The sequence below is a fragment of the Prionailurus bengalensis genome, chromosome C1 (assembly GCF_016509475.1).
Source record: "Prionailurus bengalensis isolate Pbe53 chromosome C1, Fcat_Pben_1.1_paternal_pri, whole genome shotgun sequence".
Lineage (NCBI taxonomy): Eukaryota > Metazoa > Chordata > Mammalia > Carnivora > Felidae > Prionailurus > Prionailurus bengalensis.
Window position 1 is genome coordinate 51,435,066 of NC_057345.1, and position 21,185 is coordinate 51,456,250.

At 36.2% G+C, this 21,185-nt stretch overlaps 1 protein-coding gene across 9 annotated transcripts in view; it reads right to left on the bottom strand.

Annotated features, from left to right (window-relative positions):
* Positions 1–21,185, bottom strand: part of DOCK7 (dedicator of cytokinesis 7) — a 230,105-nt gene that overhangs the window by 93,965 nt on the left and 114,955 nt on the right. For all 9 annotated transcript variants that reach the window (XM_043575152.1, XM_043575153.1, XM_043575151.1 and 6 more), the window contains exons 15-18: positions 18,469–18,586; positions 15,036–15,106; positions 10,964–11,102; positions 9,956–10,057 (exon numbers count right to left, since the gene is read on the bottom strand). In XM_043575152.1, coding sequence (XP_043431087.1) covers positions 9,956–10,057; positions 10,964–11,102; positions 15,036–15,106; positions 18,469–18,586 — 430 coding nt within the window. The remainder of the gene's footprint in view (positions 1–9,955; positions 10,058–10,963; positions 11,103–15,035; positions 15,107–18,468; positions 18,587–21,185) is intronic.

The following is a 21,185-nucleotide window of genomic DNA, read 5'->3' on the forward strand; positions in this document are numbered from 1 at the left end:
CTAAATCTTCCTCTGTGCATATATTTATATACACCCTACCTTTGAATAAATATGTACAACATATAATGCATAATATAGAATATAAAACATTATTTTAAACCTATTTTTCAAATATCACATTGTGAATCGCTTTTCGTGTCAATAAATTCATATCTACAATATTTTAATGGTTTGTAATATTCTGGTTTTTTCTTACGAAAACGACTATTTTGTTTTAATGGAGCTGTAAAATATTTACAGCAACAAAATTCTGTTGTAAGGAATAGAAAACTTTTCTTTTGATGTAAATTGCTAGGAATGTTAATTTAAATTAGATCATAAAAAGTATTTTCAAAAAGACAGTCAGTACATTACTTCTCTCTATTCCTCCTAAGTACGGCTAAAAACCCTGAACATGATACACAAAACACTGAAAGGTGGAGATAATGCAAATGGCTAGTAACCTCAGGATGTGAGGAAATAGAAAGTAGTGTTTCCTTGGTTTTATTATTGCTTCACAGATCCTGGACTAGCCCCTAGAGAAGATGGCAACCCGGAAATGCCGAAAGAAGCGGAGAAAAACAAGCTTCAAGAAGAGCCTGCTCTCTCTAATCAAAGCCAATAATTGCCCTACTCTGGCCAAACACATGGAAACAAGTTGCAGCCCCACTGCCCCCAACCCCGCCCTCCACCGCCACAGGCTGAGTAGAGAGCCCAGGTGTCCGTCCACCCTCGGCTGACTGTAACGAGGTGCCCAGATTCCCCTAACACATTGGGTGGTATTAGAAAAGACGGAGATGGAAAACCCGGTCTCAGTCCGGTGGTAACAAGTACCACCTCCAAATGGGTGTCAGTGGAATCCAAGCAACGAAGGAGCAGTACCAAGGTGCCCTTCCTCCTCGCATAGAGAGGTATCTGCGCAGGTCTAGTGGGGAACCTGAAATCCTACCTCTATCCAATAAGCATCCTCAACCCACTGCAAAGTGAGGAATGTGGACTTTTACCTGTGGCATGAATGTGGCAATAGCGCCTCCCCCTACTGCTAAAACAGAAGGCTTAAATAAGATCTGAGATCACAATAATACCCAAGATATCCAGGTTAGAATAAAAAAACCTCGCATCATACCAAGAACCAGAAAAATCTCAAATGAGAAAAGGCAATCAACAAACACTAAGATGACACAGGCTGGACAGATTTGACAAGGATGTTAAAGCAGTCATCATTAGAAAATAAAAAGCTGTAACAAGGAATTACAAATATCTTTGAAATAAATGACCAAAAATAGAAAGTCTTAGGGGAAAAAATGTTTTAGAGATTCTTTCCCATGGTTGCATTTCTTTTTTTACCATGTGTAGAAACGAAAACCAATTAAAATCAGTCCTCTTACAAAATGCAACACTATGTAGGTAAGAAATGCAATGTCTCTACTGAGGTAAGTAACACAGGTTTTGGAACTTTTGTCAAAGAAAGACGGTAAGGTAAACTGGAACTGCTCAAAGCCAAAAATTAGTACTAGCTCTTTCAACCCAAAGCGTTTGCTTTCAGCTTAAAAACATAGAATACACAAATAAAATGTGAACACATACTGCTTTAAAAATAGTGGTTCTTGGGGCGCCTGGGTGGCACAGTCGGTTAAGCGTCCGACTTCAGCCAGGTCACGATCTCGCGGTCCGTGAGTTCGAGCCCCGCGTCAGGCTCTGGGCTGATGGCTCGGAGCCTGGAGCCTGTTTCCGATTCTGTGTCTCCCTCTCTCTCTGCCCCTCCCCCGTTCATGCTCTGTCTCTCTCTGTCCCAAAAATAAATAAACGTTGAAAAAAAAATTAAAAAAAAAATAGTGGTTCTTAAAGTCTGATCTGAGCATGAACAGCATGAATATTACCTGGGCACTTGTCAGAAATGTAAATAACCAAGCGCCAACCCAGACCTCCTGCATCAGAAACTCTGTGGGGTAAGGTTTAACAGTTGGTGTTACAACAAACTCTCCAGGTGATTTTGATGCATGTGAAGTAAGAACTGCTGTCTTAAAACTCTTACAAGCAGTGCAGCAAATAGGAATCCCATAATAGTAGCAAACACTGCTTTAACACTTTTGATGTGGCACCATTCTAAATGTTCTACAGACTACTATCATCAACATAGCCCTTTATTATAAGCATTAATTATTCTCAACTTACAGATGAGAAAATTCAGGCACAGAGAATATTTAGTCGGCTCAGTCTGCCATAACAAAAGATCATACATTGGTGTGGCTAAAACAACAGTTATTTTCTCACAATCTGGAGACTAGAAGCCCAAAATCAAGGTGCAACATGGTCAGTTTCTGGTGAAAACCCCTTCCAAGCTTCCAGACGGCCACCTTCTCACTGTGTCCTCACATAGCCAAAAGAAAGAGTATTCTGATGTCTCTTCTTTTTAAGGCACTAATCATGAGGCCCACCCTCATGACCTCATCTAAAACTCATCTAAACCTAATTACCTCCCATCGGTCTCATCTACAAAACCTATCACATTGGGGTTGTATATGAATTTGGGGGTTACATATGAATTTGGGGTTTGCAGTGGGAAGATGAGGTGGGGATTGGGGAGACATAATTCAGTCCATAACAGAGAGATTAAGAAACTTATCTGAGGTTACACAACTAATAAATGGTGAGGCCAGAGTGAAATCCTGAAAATAACTATATATTACCTTTCAAAACTATATGAAATTTAAAACAACAATAAAAACTTCCACAATCCCTTACCCCTTTGAAGTTAACCTTGGTAAACTTGATATGTATTTTCCAAATTATTTCCCGCACAATTACTGATGTGTATCTGATATGTGAGTTTGGTTGTCATTATACTGTTTGTTTTTACATTTGTATTATAAACATCCTATTGGGATATTGAAATCCATATTACTCTTCTTAACTACTGCGCCAGTGTATGGATGTACAAAAATTTAATTAAATATTAAACTCTTGGGGCACCTGGGTGGCTCAGTTGGTTGAACATCTGACTCTTGATTTCAGCTCAGATTATGATCTCACATTCATGGGATCAAGCCCTAAGTCAGGTTCTGCACTGGTTGTGGGCCTGCTTAAGATTCTCTCTCTTCCTCTCCTTCTGCCCCCCACTCTCAAAAAAGATACTAAACTCTTCGGTGATCCATGTAACTTTCATTTTTGCTGATACCAATAGTCCTATAATTTTTTTCCTTCTTTTCAGAAAGAAACATATTTATTAAAAATATTACACAGTCATATACTGTCTACCTCCATGTTAATAGTTAAATACATCTCTGCTGACATGTCATGTCCTGACAATGCCTGATACAACCTGTGTGCTCTTTGTAAAAATGAGGACACAGATGTATCAAGTGCATTCAACTAATGTAGTTAAAACTAATGAGTTACTCAGGATGTCACAGATTTAGTCAATCTCTAACCTAGGTTAGAGATACCCAGGGAACTCGGGCAAATGAGATATTAAAAATACTTTTTTAAAAGTTGGCTAGGGGGGGCGCCTGGGGGGCTCAGTCGGTTAAGTGTCCGGCTTCGGCTCAGATTGTGGTCTCGCGGTTTGTGGGTTCGAGCCCCGTGTCGGGCTCTGTGCTGACAGCTCAGAGCCTGGAGCCTGCTTCGGATTCTGTGTCTCCCTCTCTCTCTGCCCCTCCCCCACTCATGCTCTGTCTCTCTGTCTCTCAAAAATAAATAAACAAAAAAAAATTTTTTTTTTTTAAAGTAAAAAAATAAAAGTTTGTTAGGTTATATCCTTTACTGCATGTCGGTGGTGGTTCACTGCAAAATGGCACTCAGGCTTTGGAATGGGAGTGACTATGGCTGGATCTGGCAAATGGGTTTGTATTTCACAGCCCAGAGCCCTCTCTCTCCACATGGCAGTGAAATGCCTGTCCTACCCCTGTGGGGGAGTGGGATGAGGAAGATTCAAAGAAATGGCCAATGTTTCTGTGGGGGAAAGAACACGGCAGATATTCATCACTGCCAAATGACTAATCACTTCGGTTGAGACTTTGGTCTCAACAAAATTTCCATTTTTTAGTTTTTGCTAATAACAACAATCCTCCAACTTTTTTATACTGAATTCAAACAACACATATTTACTGAAGTCTCTACACAGTTTTCTGGGTACTAGAGTTCCATTGTAAATATGTCTGCTCTCAGGGAGCTTACCCACCATTTCTTATAGAGAAAAATAAGGAAATAAATAAGGTAATTTCGGGTAGTGGTAAGTATTAAGTAAACAAAATAGTATTAAAATGATGGAGTGTATCAACAGTGTGGTGGAGGAAAGGGCTGGAAATTCATGGAGTCAGACCTCTCTGAGGAAGTGCTATTTTATATAAAATTCAGATAATGAAGAGAATCCAGCCATGTGAAATTCAGGAAGACGAAAGAGAAAATTCAAAGGCCTAGAAGCAGGAAAATATTTGGAAGAAGGTATAAGTACAGAAGAAGGGGCTGTGATGGTAGAAGATGATGTTAAAGAGACAGAAAAGCTCAGATCATTCAGAGATTTGGAGGTCATGGAATACAAATCTAGATTATATTCTAAGTACAGTGAAATGCCAGCAAAATATATAAACATCATATATGATCATAAAGAAACACTAAAGCTTGGCAATATCATGCTGAATGAAAAAAGCAAGTTCCAGAGGATTCTATACAGCATAATAACCTTTTCATTAAATTCAAAATATAAGCAAAGTAAAACGTATTCTCTAAATACACATATACCTCAGTTATAAAGTAGGTTTAAGGGGTGCCTGGGCAGCTCAGTCAGTTAAGTGTCTGATTCTTGATTTCAGGTCAGGTCATGATCTCACTCATGGCCTTAGGACTGAGCCCTGTGTTAGGCTCTGCACTGAGTATGGAGCCTGCTTGGGACTGACTTTCTCTCTCTCTCTCTCTCTCTCTCTACCTCTCTCTCTGCCCCTCCAATGCTCACATGCACTCTCTCTCAAAATAAATAAGTAAACATTTTTTTAAAAGCAGTTTTAAGGGGTGCCTGGGTGATTCAGTCAGTTAAGCGTCTGACTCTTGATTTTGGCTCAGGTCATGATCTCACGGTTTGGGAGTTCAAGCCCGCACTGGGCTCTAAGCTGGGCAAGGAGCCTGCTTGAGATTCTCTCTCTTCCTCTCCCTCTGCCCCTCCTCCACTTGTGTACTTGCACTCTCTCACTCTCTCTCTCTCTCTCAAAAAAGTTGTTTTTAAGAGGCCAGTTTTCAGGGGTGCCTGGGTGGCACAGTCAGTTAAGTGTTCAACTCTTGAGCTTGGCTCAGGTCATGATCTCACAGTTTGTAATTTCAAGCCCCGCACAGGACTCTGCAATGACGGTGCAGGGGCCTGCTTGGGATTCGGTCCCTCCCTCTCTCTGCCCCTCCCCAGCATGTGCTCTCTTTCTCTCTCAAAACAAATAAATAAACTTAAAAAAAAAAGAAAAAGAGGCTAGTTTTCAAAACAACATGAATGCACTTTAAAAAAAAATGGTTAAAATGGTAACTTTTTATGTATATTTTACCACAGTTTTTTTAAATACTAGTATTTTTATAATTACAGGTTATTCTTATGTGGAATAGGGGACAAGCACATAAATGATGTGAATTATTATCACTGTTCTAGCTCTGGATTAGGTAGTAGATTCATGAGTGTTTATTATTTTATTAAATAAAAAACCAATAAATTGAAAAGCCTAACTACACATATATGTGTAAACACTGCTGAGTTTTAAAACATCCCTTATGTTGATCTTTGCATACCTACACAAATATATTTGTAAGTTAAATACTCAGACATATAATTCATGAGATTTTTAAAGGGTATGTTTATTGTTTCATTGTGACATATTTCAGGCAAAAATAATCAAATAAACCTTTTTTTTCTTTTTTTTTTTTTTTTTGAGAGAGAGAGAGAGAGAGAGAGAGAGAGAGAGGGAGAGAGGGAAGGGCACAGGGAGAGCGAGAAAGAGAATCTCAAACAGGCTCCAGGGCCAGCATGGAGCCCCACGAGGGGCTTGATTTCAAGACCATGAGATCATGACTTAAGCTGAAATCAAGAGTCAGATGCTCAACCGACTAAGCCACCCAGGTTCCCCTCAACCAAGTCTTAAAAGTCCAGGTGATTATGAGTGCCCCAGGATGAGTACGACAGTCCCATGGACAGAAAAATCTGGTGACAGATTGCCATGCATGCCCATGCATCAATCGATGAATTTTATAAGCATGAATTTGTTATCTAGACCTCAATAAACACTGACCCTGAAACCTGATGACACCAAACTGAGGTAAATTCTCCAGAATACCATTAACAAACACTGTTGAAACACATTCATTGATTAGGCTTTTCTCTCAACATGATTCCTACAGTATTCAACAAAAATGAGTGCAATTTTGGACATTTTATGTTTGAGATATCCTGGCAAAGGTATCAATAAGCATTTTAACTTACTAGACAAATGAAAATGGATGAGCAGAGATGCAGATTTAGGATTCATCAACTAACAGCAGGAGTCAAGAGCATTGTGATTTTTGTGCAAGTTGTATACTACATCACTCTAGGAGTACTGTTCACATAAAAGGCAGTCAGTGGTCCTGCCAGAGAAGAACGCTTACAGATTCAGAGTGAAAAAAACATGAAAATTCAAAGGGGAAAACAGGTTAAAACCCAAATGATATGAAACAAAGCCACACAAAGGTTTACCTTCCTTTTTACCCAATTTTAAAAAGAAAATGATCCCCTTATGATTGAAAATGATCGAGACAAGTATCATAAAGTAATAGTGTGCTGGTTACAGAAATTTGTTTATTACTATGTAAACTTAGATGGCAAGCTTCACATTCTAAGGCCCAAAAACCAGTTGAAGTTAATACATATTGGGAAGGTCTCTGACCTTCTGAATCAAAGAGAGCTCCACCATAACTAGGAAAGTAGATACAAAATTGCATGAAGCAATGATCTGTAAAAGCTGAATGTTTGTTTATTTTATGTATAATTATTTTTTATTTTTATTTAATTTTTAAATTTACATCCAAGTTAGTTAGCTATACTCCAGCAATGATTTCAGAACTAGATTCCTTAATGACCCTTACCCATTTAGTCCATCCCCCTCTCCAGTAACCCTCTGTTCTCCATGTTTAAGAGTCTCTTATGTTTTGTCCCCTCCCTGTTTTGATATTATTTTTGCTTCCCTTCCCTTGTGTTCAAAGTCCTCTGTGTCTTAAAGTCCTCATATGAGTGAAGTCATATGATATTTGTCTTTCTCTGACTAATTTCGCTTAGCATAATACCCTCTAGTTCCATCCATATAGTTTCAAATGGCAAGATTGTAAAAGCTGAATGTTTGAATAATGATCTCTCACTTGGTTTAAATTCAGCACTAAAACTAACAATATATACTGTTCTTTTTTTTTTTAATTTTTTTAATGTTTATTTATTTTTGAGACAGAGACAGAGCATGAACAGGGGAATGGCAGAGAGAGAGGGAGACACAGAATCTGAAACGGGCTCCAGGCTCTGAGCTGTCAGCACAGAGCCCGACGCGGGGCTCGAACCCACGGACCGTGAGATCATGACCTGAGCCGAAGTCGGACGCTTAACCGACTGAGCCACCCAGGCGCCCCTATACTGTTCTTTAAATGTAATAATAAAGCTAAGAATATATACTGTTTTTGTTTTTATAATTGTTTTTAAGATTATTTATTTTGAGAGAGACAGAGACACTGTGAGCAGGGAAGGGGCAGAGAAAGAGGGAGAATCTGAAGCAGGCTCCATGCTGTCAGCTCAGAGTCCACACGGGGCTCAAACACATGAAACCATGAGATCGTGACCTAAGCCGAAATCTAGAGTTGGACGCTTAACCGACTGAGCCACCCAGGTGCCCCTATACTGTTCTTTTTAATGCTGTAATTAAAAAATACAAAAGTTTTGATCACTTAATCATATATCAATAAGCTATATGTCTATCGTTAAATCCAAACCATGACCATATTCTTTATGTTATATATGAGCATACACAGCATAGTAGCTAGAAGAAAATCATCAATCTCCCTTTAGAAAGTTGACCTCATATTTGCAAATCAAGTAAGAATAAGTGCATAATTTCCATAAAATCAATTTTCTTTAAAAATATTTCCTTTTGAAATATATAATGCTACCCCTGGCAGAAGACTACCTTATTTTACTGAGGAGATGTGTTCCTGGAAAATCGAATGAAAGATTTGGCAGGGGATGAAAGGCAAGGAGGAAGGAAGGAGTCATATTTCTTTCCTACTGTCTTTAAACATTCATTTAAAAAATACTTACTGACTGGGGAGCTTGGGTGGCTCAGTCAGTTAAGCAACTGACTTTGGCTCAGGTCATGATCTCACAGTCTGTGAGTTTGAGCCCTGAGTTGGGCTCTGTGCTGACAGCTCAAGAGTCTGGAGGCTGCTTGCTTCAGATTCTGTGTCTCCCTCTGTCTCTGCCCCTCCCTGCTCATGCTCTGCCTGCCTCTCTGCCTGCCTCTCTCTCTCTCTCTCTCTCTCTCTCTCTCTCTCTCTCAAAAATGAATGAACATTAAAAAATAAAATACTTATTGACTGCCCATCATGAGCCAAGCACTATTCTAAGTACTTGAAGATACAGCAATGCACAAGAAAGACAAAGTCCCTAACTTCCTGGAATTTATACTCTGTAGACAATAAATAAAGATATAAGAAGTATAAAGTCAATGATAAGTATTATGAAGACATATCAAAGTAAAGGGATAAAAAAAGTGCTGGATGCTGCAATTTGAAACAAAGTGATCAGAGACGCCTTCTCTGAAGAGGTGGGATTTGAGTGGATGTCTGGATGAAATGAAGAAGCTGGCCTGGAGATGGGACACTACCACCAGCACAGGGAAGTGCAAAGGGCCAGAAATGGGAATGTGCTCTTCATATAGAAGGAAGAGCCAAGGCACTGTGCTCTCTGTCTGGGGCAGAGTCAGTGACAAAGAATAGTAAGAAAGGAGATCGGAGCAGTAGCCTTCTGTTGTCTTTCTGTGTGTGTGTGTATGTGTGTGTGTGTGTGTGTGTGTTTAAACAAAAACAATACAAATGTATTTGTGAATACTTGTATTTATTTTTTTTAATGTTTTTATTTATTTTTGACAGAGACAGAGACAGAGCATGAGTTGGGGAGGGGCAGAGAGAGAGGGAGACACAGAATCTGAAACAGGCTCCAGGCTCTGAGCTGTCAGCACAGAGCGCTATGAGGGGCTCAAACTCACGAACTATAAGATCATGACCTGAGCTGAAGTCGGATGCTTAACTGACTAAGCCACCCAGGCGCCCCTATGAATACTTTTTGAGTTCTATTCTGAAAATAAATGCTACCAGGAGAACATTCCCAAGACATATTTCAGACTAATCTATACCAACAGTTACATTCAAGGCACTCACATTAATAATCATCATGTAACAGTTCTCCCAAAAAGCACTTTGGTTTTTGAGTAGTGGCTACTGATTCTTGATTGAGATTTTTCCAATGTTTTTGTTTAAGTCACATATGTCATCATCACAGTTGCTAATGGTTCTTGTATTACAAGTTTGTAGCTACTTTATCTTCACATACATGATTTTTAAAAACTTTTTTTCACATACATGATTAATTACAAAAAGATTCTAAAAAAATAATTGGTTTGTTCTTTTTCCTCCAGACTTTCAGTGAAATGTTCTTACTTATTTAAAGCTTATGTTACGTTATGAAAATTCTCCAAATTTGCCTTTTCTTTAAGTTAATATTTCACATATTATTTTGGTTTTAAAATCAATATACTTATTTTAAAAGCTTCTAAGTATTCTATAGAGTAATTTTAACTATAGTACAAAATAATATTATTACTTCATTATCTACATACTTCTAGATAGAACAGCAAAGTCTTGTTTGAGAAAAACACTTCTGCAAAAAACTCATTCACTGCATCTGGAGAGTTTCACCATAAGAGATACTGACCTCAGGAGATAGTACAGAATAAGCTTGTGGTGGTTTTTCCAGTGAAACTGGTAGGCAAAACTGCCCAGTCTTTAATCGTCCATTCTGAAGCATTGGTATCCACTTTTAATTAAAAAGGAAACAATATTAAGTTAAATACATTTGTTACAAAAGTAAGTACTTGGAAAATCTGTTTTAAGAATTTGGAATGAGCCAAATTTGTCTCACACCGCCAAACACCAAGGGGATTTAATTAAGTAATAATAGGTTTCATGATTCCTCTAAAGAAAAGCTTCCCTGACAATATTTTTATTAAGGAGCATTCCCAAAACATTATTACTAACTAACTATGCAATATTTAAGCCAAAAGAGGTCCTTACTATCCAAGAAAAAGCTGGAGTAGAAAAAGGCCGCAAAGTCAATCCATTACACATGGTGGTAATAGTGTCAATGCATACAGGGAAAGGTTTGGTTGAATATGAATGCTGACAACAAAACTAAAAAGCATGAATTTATTTGGTTACATTTAGCAAAATCCATTTCATAGACAAAAAAAATGAGTCAATTGTTAATTTTTCTCTTTTGGGTAGCAGCATGATTTTTCTGACAAAGTTGTGATAGCACATCATGATATCCTTCACCTCAGGTTTACGTTTGCAATTCAATCATAATGATTTTCAAATAATACTCAAGAGTTTTAATTGCTTTTAATGAAAGCCAAGAGCTTTAATAGCTAAGGGTCTCTTTTAATCATTTTATACTGAAACCATTCTCTTCTGAAGAACCCTTAAAATTAATATATTTATACTGTACTGTTTGATAAACACATAATAATCAGGACCAACATCTAAGTGTTTACACATGTTAATTAATTGCATTAATGAGTATTTTCTTATTACGATGACTCTTCCTAACCAATATGGGGAATCCAATAGGGAATACTCAACAATAATGAACACCAATTACATCTCAAGTATTCAAACTACTTTTAAGACTGAAAAGCTAAATATTAAACAAAGATATACTTACTGTATATCCAACAGGAGTTTCAAGAGGAGTATTTTGTTTTTGCTGACAACTAACATGATAAAAAGTAAAAAGCAAATGATGATGGTCAGTTAAAGTAGCAGGGAGTTTAACCTTGATTTCTTCATGAAAATCAGGAGACCTTCATACAAAAAAAAAAAAAACAAACAAAAAACAGATCAATAGTCAGTAATTTGTTCAAAACAAATAATTACTGCATTTGTATATTTGAGTAATTTTTAAATTAATTTCATGATTCATGCTCAATTTTTCTTCCAGTACAAAATATTTTTCTCTATTCCCAAACTGTATGTAACTAACTCCTACTTCCAGTTGAGGGAGTTGTCTCTGTTTCTGAAATTTCTCGTCTCATTTTTATTAATGGGCTCAGTGATCCTATGATTTGAAAATTCATTAATAATCACCACCTTGATGCCGAGATCTTCATTAGATGGGAAACTGTATAAATGAGGAGACTAGGGCAAGGCCTTCTATATTCTGATACGCATTACATAGAAAAGTAACAGGAGTTTTTGTAAGTATGTATTTTAAAACCATACCATAAAAAAACATTTTTCTATTATAGGAGTGACTTCATATTAAAGATTAATTTGTATTATCTTTTTGCAAAAAAGAAAAAAAAACAAGTAGCTCTAGACAGCTTAGTATCAAGTTGGGCTCTCTATGGAATATCTTATATCAATTATTCCATTGCTAAAGAAACAGATGTTAACAAAACATAGACTAATGTATTAACTGCTCAGAAAAAAGGAAAAAAAAAAATAAAGAAAAATCAGGGAACACCTATAAATTGCATTTGTCTCACAGTTTAGAAGTGCTCCCAGCCACTACACAAATACAACGAATATCATATTTGACTTAACCAATGGCATTTTCATCTCAATATCCATTGAGAGTGGTCCCTAGGAGCATTTTTATAAAAAAGCATTGCTGCTATTTATGATTTATGATTTAAAAGGGACAGAATCTTAGCATCCCAACCTTCCATATTCAGCTAGTATCTCTCAGTTATATTCAAAGAAAATATATCCAAACCATATGGCTCCAACTAATTAAAAGTGAAAGCTTTCCCACCAATTAGGGTTCCCCCCCATGCTAATAAGTCTAATATCTTTCCATTTCAAATAAGTCTCAAAAACACTAAAAGTGTAGATCTGATCACAGAAATATTAGGTTAATGAAAATTTTAATACCCCCAAGAAAGATAAGTAATGGTAGCCATCTGCAAATTTGATTATTTTGGTGAATAAAAGATGCTATGTATCTTATTATTGACCTCGCTAATCACCACTAAATCATGAGAAAGTTGAATTTCCTCACAGTGTTAGAGAGTATTGTCATTTTAATTCCACGAATACTGAGAGCACCAAAATAAAGATCTAGCTATAAACTGAGATACTTTAAGAAATTATTACCTTCTTCATCAATATCATTCCTAGTACTGAGTATTCATTTCTTTTCTGAAATCATACTATGTGAAGGCTTTTATGGAAAATTAAGCATCTGTGAGTTATTCATCAACAAGTACGTTTTAACTGTTCACCTTTATGTTAAGTATCGTGTTATTTCTGTGGTGGTTTTAAAGATATGAAAAAATAATTACCCTCAAAAATATATAATTTAGTAGAAATATAAATAAGACACACATATATCAATAGCAATGCTATAAAGCAGGGGTTGGCAAATTATGGCTACAGGTCAAATCCAGTCCACTGAATGGTTTTGTATAGCCCTACAGACTAAGAATGATTTTTATATTTTTAAGTAGTTAAAAAAATCAAAAGAATAACATTTCACTTGAAATATTACATGAAATTCAAATTTCAGCACCCATAAATAAAATGTTATTGGAAGACAGCCATGCCCATTCATTTGCAACTTCACTTATTGTCTATGGCTCTTTTTGCACTACAACAGCGGGGTTCAGTAATTGCAACAGAGACCGTATGGCCCACAAGGCCTAAAACAAAACTACTGGGCCCTTCGCAGAAAATGTTTGTCAACCCCTGGTATACAGCATATAGCATATAAGATTAAGTGCTTCAAGAACAGAGCTGAACAGATTACTTCAAGTTTTGGATCAGGGAATTGTATTTAGGAAGAGATATATGATGTGGGCCTTAAAGAACAAGTAGGAGTTGAATTAATAGAGGGAATCAGTATTATGATAGAAAAAGGGATCCAAGAAAAGCCCAGAAACAGGATACTTTAGCAATAAGGCAAAAAGAAAATCATCAAGATGTAAAAGATGATTGGATATTAGAGAAAAGAAGAAGGAAAGCAAGGATGTTTTAAATTCTGAGTCAAAAGAATTATGGTACCGTTAATAAAAATAATCAGACAGAGATAGGGTCCAGAAGAGAATCGGGGATAAATACATGGAAATTGAGAAGGCAGGCAAAAGAACATGCTTACTAGGCTACTAAAAATATATGTCTGCACCTCCGAAAGAAGGTTATGACTAAAAATAAAAAGTTGCAAAACAATCCACATAAAGATAAAAGCAGTAACATTTTCAATGAATGTAACTCTGAGAAACACATATAAGGTTATTTATGGAGAGTATAGTGTAGAAAAAGAGGGTCAAGAGTGAAACTGTAGTGTTTTGTATGGAATATCTATTCTCAAAAAAAAAAGGAAGGAAGGAAGGAAGGAAGGAAGGAAGGAAGGAAGGAAGGAAGGAAAGAAAGAAAGAAAGAAAGAAAGAAAGAAAGAAAGAAAGAAAGATTAGAATAATTACTACAGAAAAATAAACTGTCCAAAGAGATGGGAGGAAAGTGAGAGCGGGTCACAAAGGGTGAGAAACAATAAAGTTTTAAAGAGGGCAAGGAAAAACCATGTACACAACAACACTGAAGAGAGGTTTTTGTTTTGTTTTTTAAGTATAGGAGACTTAAGTTTCTTTTTGACAGTAACAGATGGAGCCAGGGAAGTGGGGACTGATGGTACAAGAGAAGGGTTAACTGATGGAGTTGCACTCTGGAAGAGGAAGAATGAGACTGGTAGAAAGCAGAGATAAAAGACTCACACTGAGCCAGGTACGGGCTCTGACTGCCCTTGAACCAGAAGGAAAGGCAGATCCATGCAGAGATAATCAGAGGTGAAGAGTAGACAAGTGGATGGTTCTCAAGTTGGATGGTCTCAAACCACTTAATAAAGTAGGAACGCTAAGAGTAAGCAAACAGAATAAGTAGGAGCTAGAGAAAGAAGAAAGGCTTAAAATATCTCCTGCCAAATGACAGAGGGTAAAAAAAAGTGATGACAAGAAGAATACCAAAGAATGGTGGGGCCAAAAAGAAAATAAAGTAAAATGAATTACTGCAGTCCCATCATACAGATAAAATAACGTCAATTTGTGATAGTCCTGATCGGTACAATTTTGTGATTTTTCTCCAACAGCATTCAGTAATCAAAACAAAAACAAAAAAGAGAAGAGAAGAGAAGAGAAGAGAAGAGAAGAGAAGAGAAGAGAAGAGAAGAGAAGAGAAGAGAAGAGAAGAGAAGAGAAGGAAAAGAAAAGAAAAGAAAAGAAAAGAAAAGAAAAGAAAAGAAAAGAAGAGAAGGAAAAGAAAAGAGAAGAAAAGAAAAAAAAAGAGAAAAGAAAACAAAGCCGAGATTAAAAGTTATCCAAAGTTAAGAATTTCTCAAAGAAGTAAAATGGAAGGGCACTAAATCAAGTATTATTAGATGTTGAGAATACCACCAATTTAACTAATGGTTATAAGCTTAGTAAAGAGTTAAGTAAAACTACAAAGTGTCAAGGGGAAAATAACAGGGAAAGTCCAAAGGACCAGAGGCTACAATGATAATCAATAACAATATAATAAAAATGAAAGGGTCAGAGAATTTGATATGAAAGACCTTTTGTATATAAAGTCTAAATTTGATGTCTATAGAGAATATGCATCTACAGGCAGAAAATTATAACTCTGATGTCAGCTGTCTTGAATTTGCACATTCAGTGCAGCAAAGCATTTGGTAAACATACTAACGTGAGTGCTTAAAATGCCACTGAGAAGGGAGTAACTTTGAAAGAAATATTTGAATTCAGTACCTGTTATGATATACTACGGCTGTATAGGCTTCCTTTGAAAATTCTGAACAGCTAGATTTACCAAAGATTACCTGTAACAAATAACAGCACGTTGAAACTTTGTTGTAATAAATGCTGGATGTTCATATCTATGTAAGAATTTGTCTGATTTAATAACTACTGGAGAACAATGGGCAAAATCAGCCCAATGAAGAACAATGTGCCTACTGACGTTCATTAATAAATTCAATTGCTTAGCCGTAAATTTCTTTTCAACTATAGAACCATCTGACATTCAAACATTCAAAAAATTTCTACCCATTATATTTCCTTTTTCTTAAAGAAGGTGAAAAATTCATTTTAAAATCTGGGTGTAGCATATCATTTGGAATTTATATAAGAAATATGATCTTAGAATAGTAGCATGTATCTACTATAAAACTGGTGGCTTTTCCACTAAAACAGTAATCATTCTGTAAGCCAAATATAAATTTATAAATGATATTTTAAAATCCTATTTTAGGTGAAGCTATGTATCCTTTGCTTCCAGTACTCCTTACAAGCTACCCTATTAAGAAGGAGGAGCGCCATTCTTATGTTCTTATATATATGTCTTAAAAATAAAAAATCCACCACATTAAAAAAAAATACTACTTTTGGAGAAGGTTTAAAGGTAAAGTAATTCAGTCTTGTATATCTGCCTAATAGCATTCTACTGGCGTTCTAATAGCAATACTACGGTTAATTAGGGCAGCTGATAAGATACATGGCTTATCATTCCTATGTGAGACAGATTTGCAACGCTACCTACCCATAAATTAACCTCTTATGTCTGGCCAGCCATCTCTACACATGCAGAAATAAGTACATGGACATATCATCGCACTTGCATCAATACAACTGGTAAAATAACTCAAATTTTACATCTTATACAGAAGGATTAATTGGAACCATCCGCAAATAAAAAGAACTTTTTAACAGATTATTTGTGTTTCTTTTTGTGACACAAAAGATCCTTTTATTCACACAGGTCCTTTCATTTTAAGGCTGTGTAAAAGTGTAATGACTATGACTGTCCTAGCGAAGTCTAATTTCACCAATTTCCAAGAATACGTTGCCATGTTTTTATAAAATGTTGTTCCAATGCCAGAATTTGAATTTTATGATTTTATCACACCAACATTATATGATCCAAAAATTATCTTAGGATCCATTTGAGTAGTCCTTGTTTTTTTAAAGAATTAAGCAAAGACAATGTGTCTATGCTTCTATACTTTCAACCAGTCACTAGGATAAAGATAAAAGCATTATATTTGCATATGACTAATAATACACAAGTGAAAGGAACACAGTATCCTCCCCATCCCCCACCCCGGCCACTGAGAAGATCCCATTTTTCACAAAGTAACTCATTTACTTTCATAACATGAATGACATAAAGTAGAAAGTGTTCCTTTTCTGACCTTGTGACATGTATTTTTAACCATTCATCAACATGGACTGTGCATCAATTCTGTGACAGGCACTTTGGCAGGCATCAAGATATAGATATGAGTAAGACAAGGTCCCTGCCCTCAAGGAGCTCACAATCTGGTAGACAAGATAAAGAAATAAACATATAATCTTAAAGTGATAAGGCCCATAAAAGAAATGAGAAGATGCTATGGTAGCACCAAAAGAGGGAGTGGTCTAACTGTCATTGTGGCTGGATGCAGCTGGGACTCCACAGAGGCCATATATGTGCTAAGACAAGGAAGAGTTTGTTAGGCAATCAACAGAAACAGATGATCTTACATATACTACATTTGTCATAAGCTCAATTCATATGGTAATTCACACATAACACAGCATCTATTTTCACAATCCAGTACCTTTTCATCAACTGTGATAGTATATTCATTCTTTCAGCAGGAATAAAGAACTAGTAAAGAATATGAAATGCTAACTCCAAACCTCAGAAGTAAATTCTACATTTATTAGCAAATACTTATTCACCATGTATTATATGCAAAGATCTGAAATAGCAGCCATAGAAGAATATAAAGATGCATAATTTGTGCTCGCTGCTGTCAAGATCTATACATGCTGATAAAACTGAGGCAATGGGAAAAGAGAAAATATACAGCTTTCCTAGTAAGTAGAAAATCAGAGGAATGCGATTTAATGACTGGCAGAGAAGGCTAAAATAAAACTGTTAACAATGCACCTATTCGTAAGCTCATTTTCATTCCATTAGGGTTCTCAGAGGTTGAACATCTATAGTGACAGGTGTGCTCCTATTCCATATGTTACTAACTTTAGTTGAGCTTAAAATCTACTTTCATGGAACTTGCATTGAGTAGTGTTCTACAAATCCTAAATGATAATTTGGGCAGTCAGGAATCTCTCCAGTCTGGCCTCAATCTACTATTTCTGACTTCTCTTACACTGCTCTGGGTCACTGGCAACTCGCCACTGTACCTCTGTGGAAGGACATTCTCCAACTTGAGTTGCTTTCCTTCCCCAGCTATCTAAGACCCAACGCCATCTACATTTTAACTATCTCTGGTTTTAGTTCAGATATACCTCCTCCAGGTGATACCTGCCTATTACCTCAGCAAGACATTCTCTCCTACCTCTGTACACTTCTGCCTTTGAATCCCTACAGCCATCTTCTAATACTTAGCATATACCTTGGTTCTCAATATTAGCTGCAAAATGTAATCCCCTTAGGGAGATTTAAAAATACTGATATATGACTAGTTCCCACCCCCAGACACTATAATTTAATTGGAGTAAAATTCAGTCTGAGCACTGGTATTTTTAAAAGCTCCCTAGGTAAGTGTAATATGCACTATTACCAGAGTTTCTTAACAAAGATGGGAAGAATCATACATATTAGAATCACCTGGGGAGCATTTCAACCTATACCACAACCTCATATGCTACCCATCACTTTCTACTTCCTTTGGCCTCTCATTCTCAAGGAGAAGAATCAGAATCACAGATGACAAGAGCAGAAAAAACATATCTGCGCTTTGTTAGAGTTACCTAGGTGATTCTGTTCTGATCCTCTCTTGAAAGTCACTATTTTAGAATTTTATGTGTTTATCTCATATCCTTTAGATTACAAGTCTTATTCATCTTTGTATCTCTGGGAGGGACTAGTATGTACTAAGTCCTCAATATTTAAGACTTCAGTACGGAAGTGTTGAATCACTATATTGTCCACAGGAAACTAATATGAACTAATATGACACTATATATTAACTAACTAGAATTTAAATAAAAACGGGAAAAAAAAAGACTTCAAGGAAACTCATACTATCTGTTACAGGAAGTAATGCAGTTAGAAATTTGGTTTACAAGATCATTAATTTCCAGTTTAGAGCTGCCAATCAAGTAAAACAAAAACAAAAACAATGTCTATTTGAACCATACATGAACAAGAGGAAAAGTAAAGAACACTTCTTACCGGCATAGCATTGCTTGGATCCTCCCCATACATGAACTGTACTTTCACTGTTATATTTCTTGCAGAACCCTGACGATTGGCAAAGTTGAGACTCTGAGGGTATATGTAGAGAAGATTTCTGTAAAGGCAATAGTATGCACGATAGTAAATATATATCTAAAAACACTATGTATCACTGCAGGCCACAAAAGAAAGAGATGGAACAAATACTTCATTATTAATACATGCTAGCCACCATATATTTTCACATACAATGTTTCATTTAATTCTTACGGCAATCATTCAAATAGATAGCAATCAAATATACCCCAATTTTGCAGATGAATTGAGGCCCAGAAAACTTAAGTGAGGTTCACACACAACTAAGTAAGCAGCAAAGCTGAAATCAGAATATAGGTCAGACTTCAAAACACATGTTCTTTCCTCTGCAAGAGACTTCTGGGAAATGAATAAGGACTGAATCATTATTAAGAAGTTAATAATGTATTATGTTAGCTCCTGCAAGCAGATATAAAGAGGGTAACATTTATAGGCAGGGCTTTTGTATATATATGATCAAGGACATAAGAGAGATAACATTCCACATTATTTGTTCAAAAACATGTATGGACAATATGCTAGGTGTAACAGTTGCTATGAAATAATCACATATTACTCTGTATTTATTTTACTTCATGTCCAGTCCCTGCTTCTGCCACACAGAAGATAAATAATTCAAGAAAAGACACCAAAAGAGAGGGCTAAACAAATAAAAAGAAATAGAACAAGATTTACTTTACCTGAAGACTAGTACTGAGATATGATGAACAAGACTTCAAGTATAATAAAGTCCTGCTAATCAACTGTTGGAGCAATGAAAACACGTCAAAATTTTCTGGAATGTGGTAGGGCAATATAGAAATTCTAAATGAACACAACCTTTGACCTAACAAACCTGCCTCTAGTCTAAGGACAGAATTACACACATGTATAAATGGATGTGTTAAAAAAAATTCACTACAACATTTTTTGTAGTAGAGAATAATTACAAATAATTATAAAGAAATATAATATGCATGAGTACTATTCTAGTTAATTATATTAATATATATTAATAAGAAGGAATCCTATGGAGTCTCCAAAATGACAATGTGCAGCAATATTTATTGATGTAGAAAGAGATACCCAGCATGTTGGATAAAGAAAAAACGCAGGTTCCATAGCAGGATGTATAGTGGCATATCCTACTTACGGAAAACTGTGAAGAAATAATAGCTGAAAACTCCCCTAACCTTGGGAAGGAAATAGACATCCAGATCCAGGAAGCCCAGAGAGTTCCAAAAAAAGATGAACCCCAAAAGACTCACACCAAGACACATTATAATTAAAATGTTAAAAGTTAAAAAGGAGAGAATCCTAAAAGTAGGAGAAAAACAATTTGTTACACACAAGAAAACCCAAAGAAGACTATCAGCATATTGTTCAGCAGAAACTTTGCAAGCCCAGAAACTTTGCAAGCCAGAAGGGAATGGCATGATATATTCAAAGTGCTGAAAGAAAACACCTCCATCCAAGGACACTCTAGCCAGTAAAGTTATCATTCAGAAGCAAAGTAGAGACAGTCTTCCAGACAAGAAAAAGCTAAAGGAGCTTATCACCACTAAACTGGCCTTACAAGAAATAGTAAAGAATCTCTTTAAGCTGAAAAGAAAAAGTGCTAATTATTAACAAGAAAACATGAAAGAATAAATCTCACTGGAAAGGTAAATATATACTAAAGGTAGCAGATTAATCACTTATAAAGCTAGTATGAAGGTTAAAAGACAAAAGCAGTAAAAATAATTACAATATTTAATTAAGGAATACACAAGATAAAAAGACATAAAATATGACATCAAAAATATAAAACATGGGAGAAGGGAGTAAAAATGAAGAACTTTAAAACTGGATCAAACTTAAGTTGTTATTGACTTAAAATACACTGTTCTAGATACAAGTTGTTATCTGCAAGCATCATGGTAACCACAAAGCAAAAACCTATCGTGAATACACAAAAGGTAAAGAAACCTAAGCATACCATTAAAGAAATTTATCAAACCACAAAGGAAGGAAGCAAGAAAGGGAGAGTGACAAACTACAAAACAACTGGAAAACAATAAAATGGCAATAAGTACATACTTATCAATACTTACTTTAAATGTAAATGGACTAAATTTTCCAGTCAAAAGACAGAGTGGCTGAATGGGTTAAAAACAAAAATAAAAACAAGACACATCTACATGCTGCCTAAAGAGGCTCACTTCAGGTGTAAGGACACACACAAACTGAAAGTAAAAAAAGGGAAAAAGAGATTTCATGAAAATGAAACCAAAAGAAAGTTATATCAACAAAATGGACTCTGAAATAAAAACTATAATAAGAGACAAAGAAGGTCATTACATTGACACAGGGGGGTCAGTCCAGCAAGAGGAAAGTTGGTGGGGTGAGGGGAAAGAAAGGGAGGAGAGAAAGAAATAGATAAAAAGATACTTCTGGTTAACAGTGAAGGCTCTAGTTTCTTTTTTGTACTTTTCTATTTTGTTTGAACTGGTGAGAACACATGACTTTTATAATTAGAAAAAACAATTTCCGGGGCGCCTGGGTGGCGCAGTTGGTTAAGCGTCCGACTTCAGCCAGGTCACGATCTCGCGGTCCGTGAGTTCGAGCCCCGCGTCGGGCTCTGGGCTGATGGCTCAGAG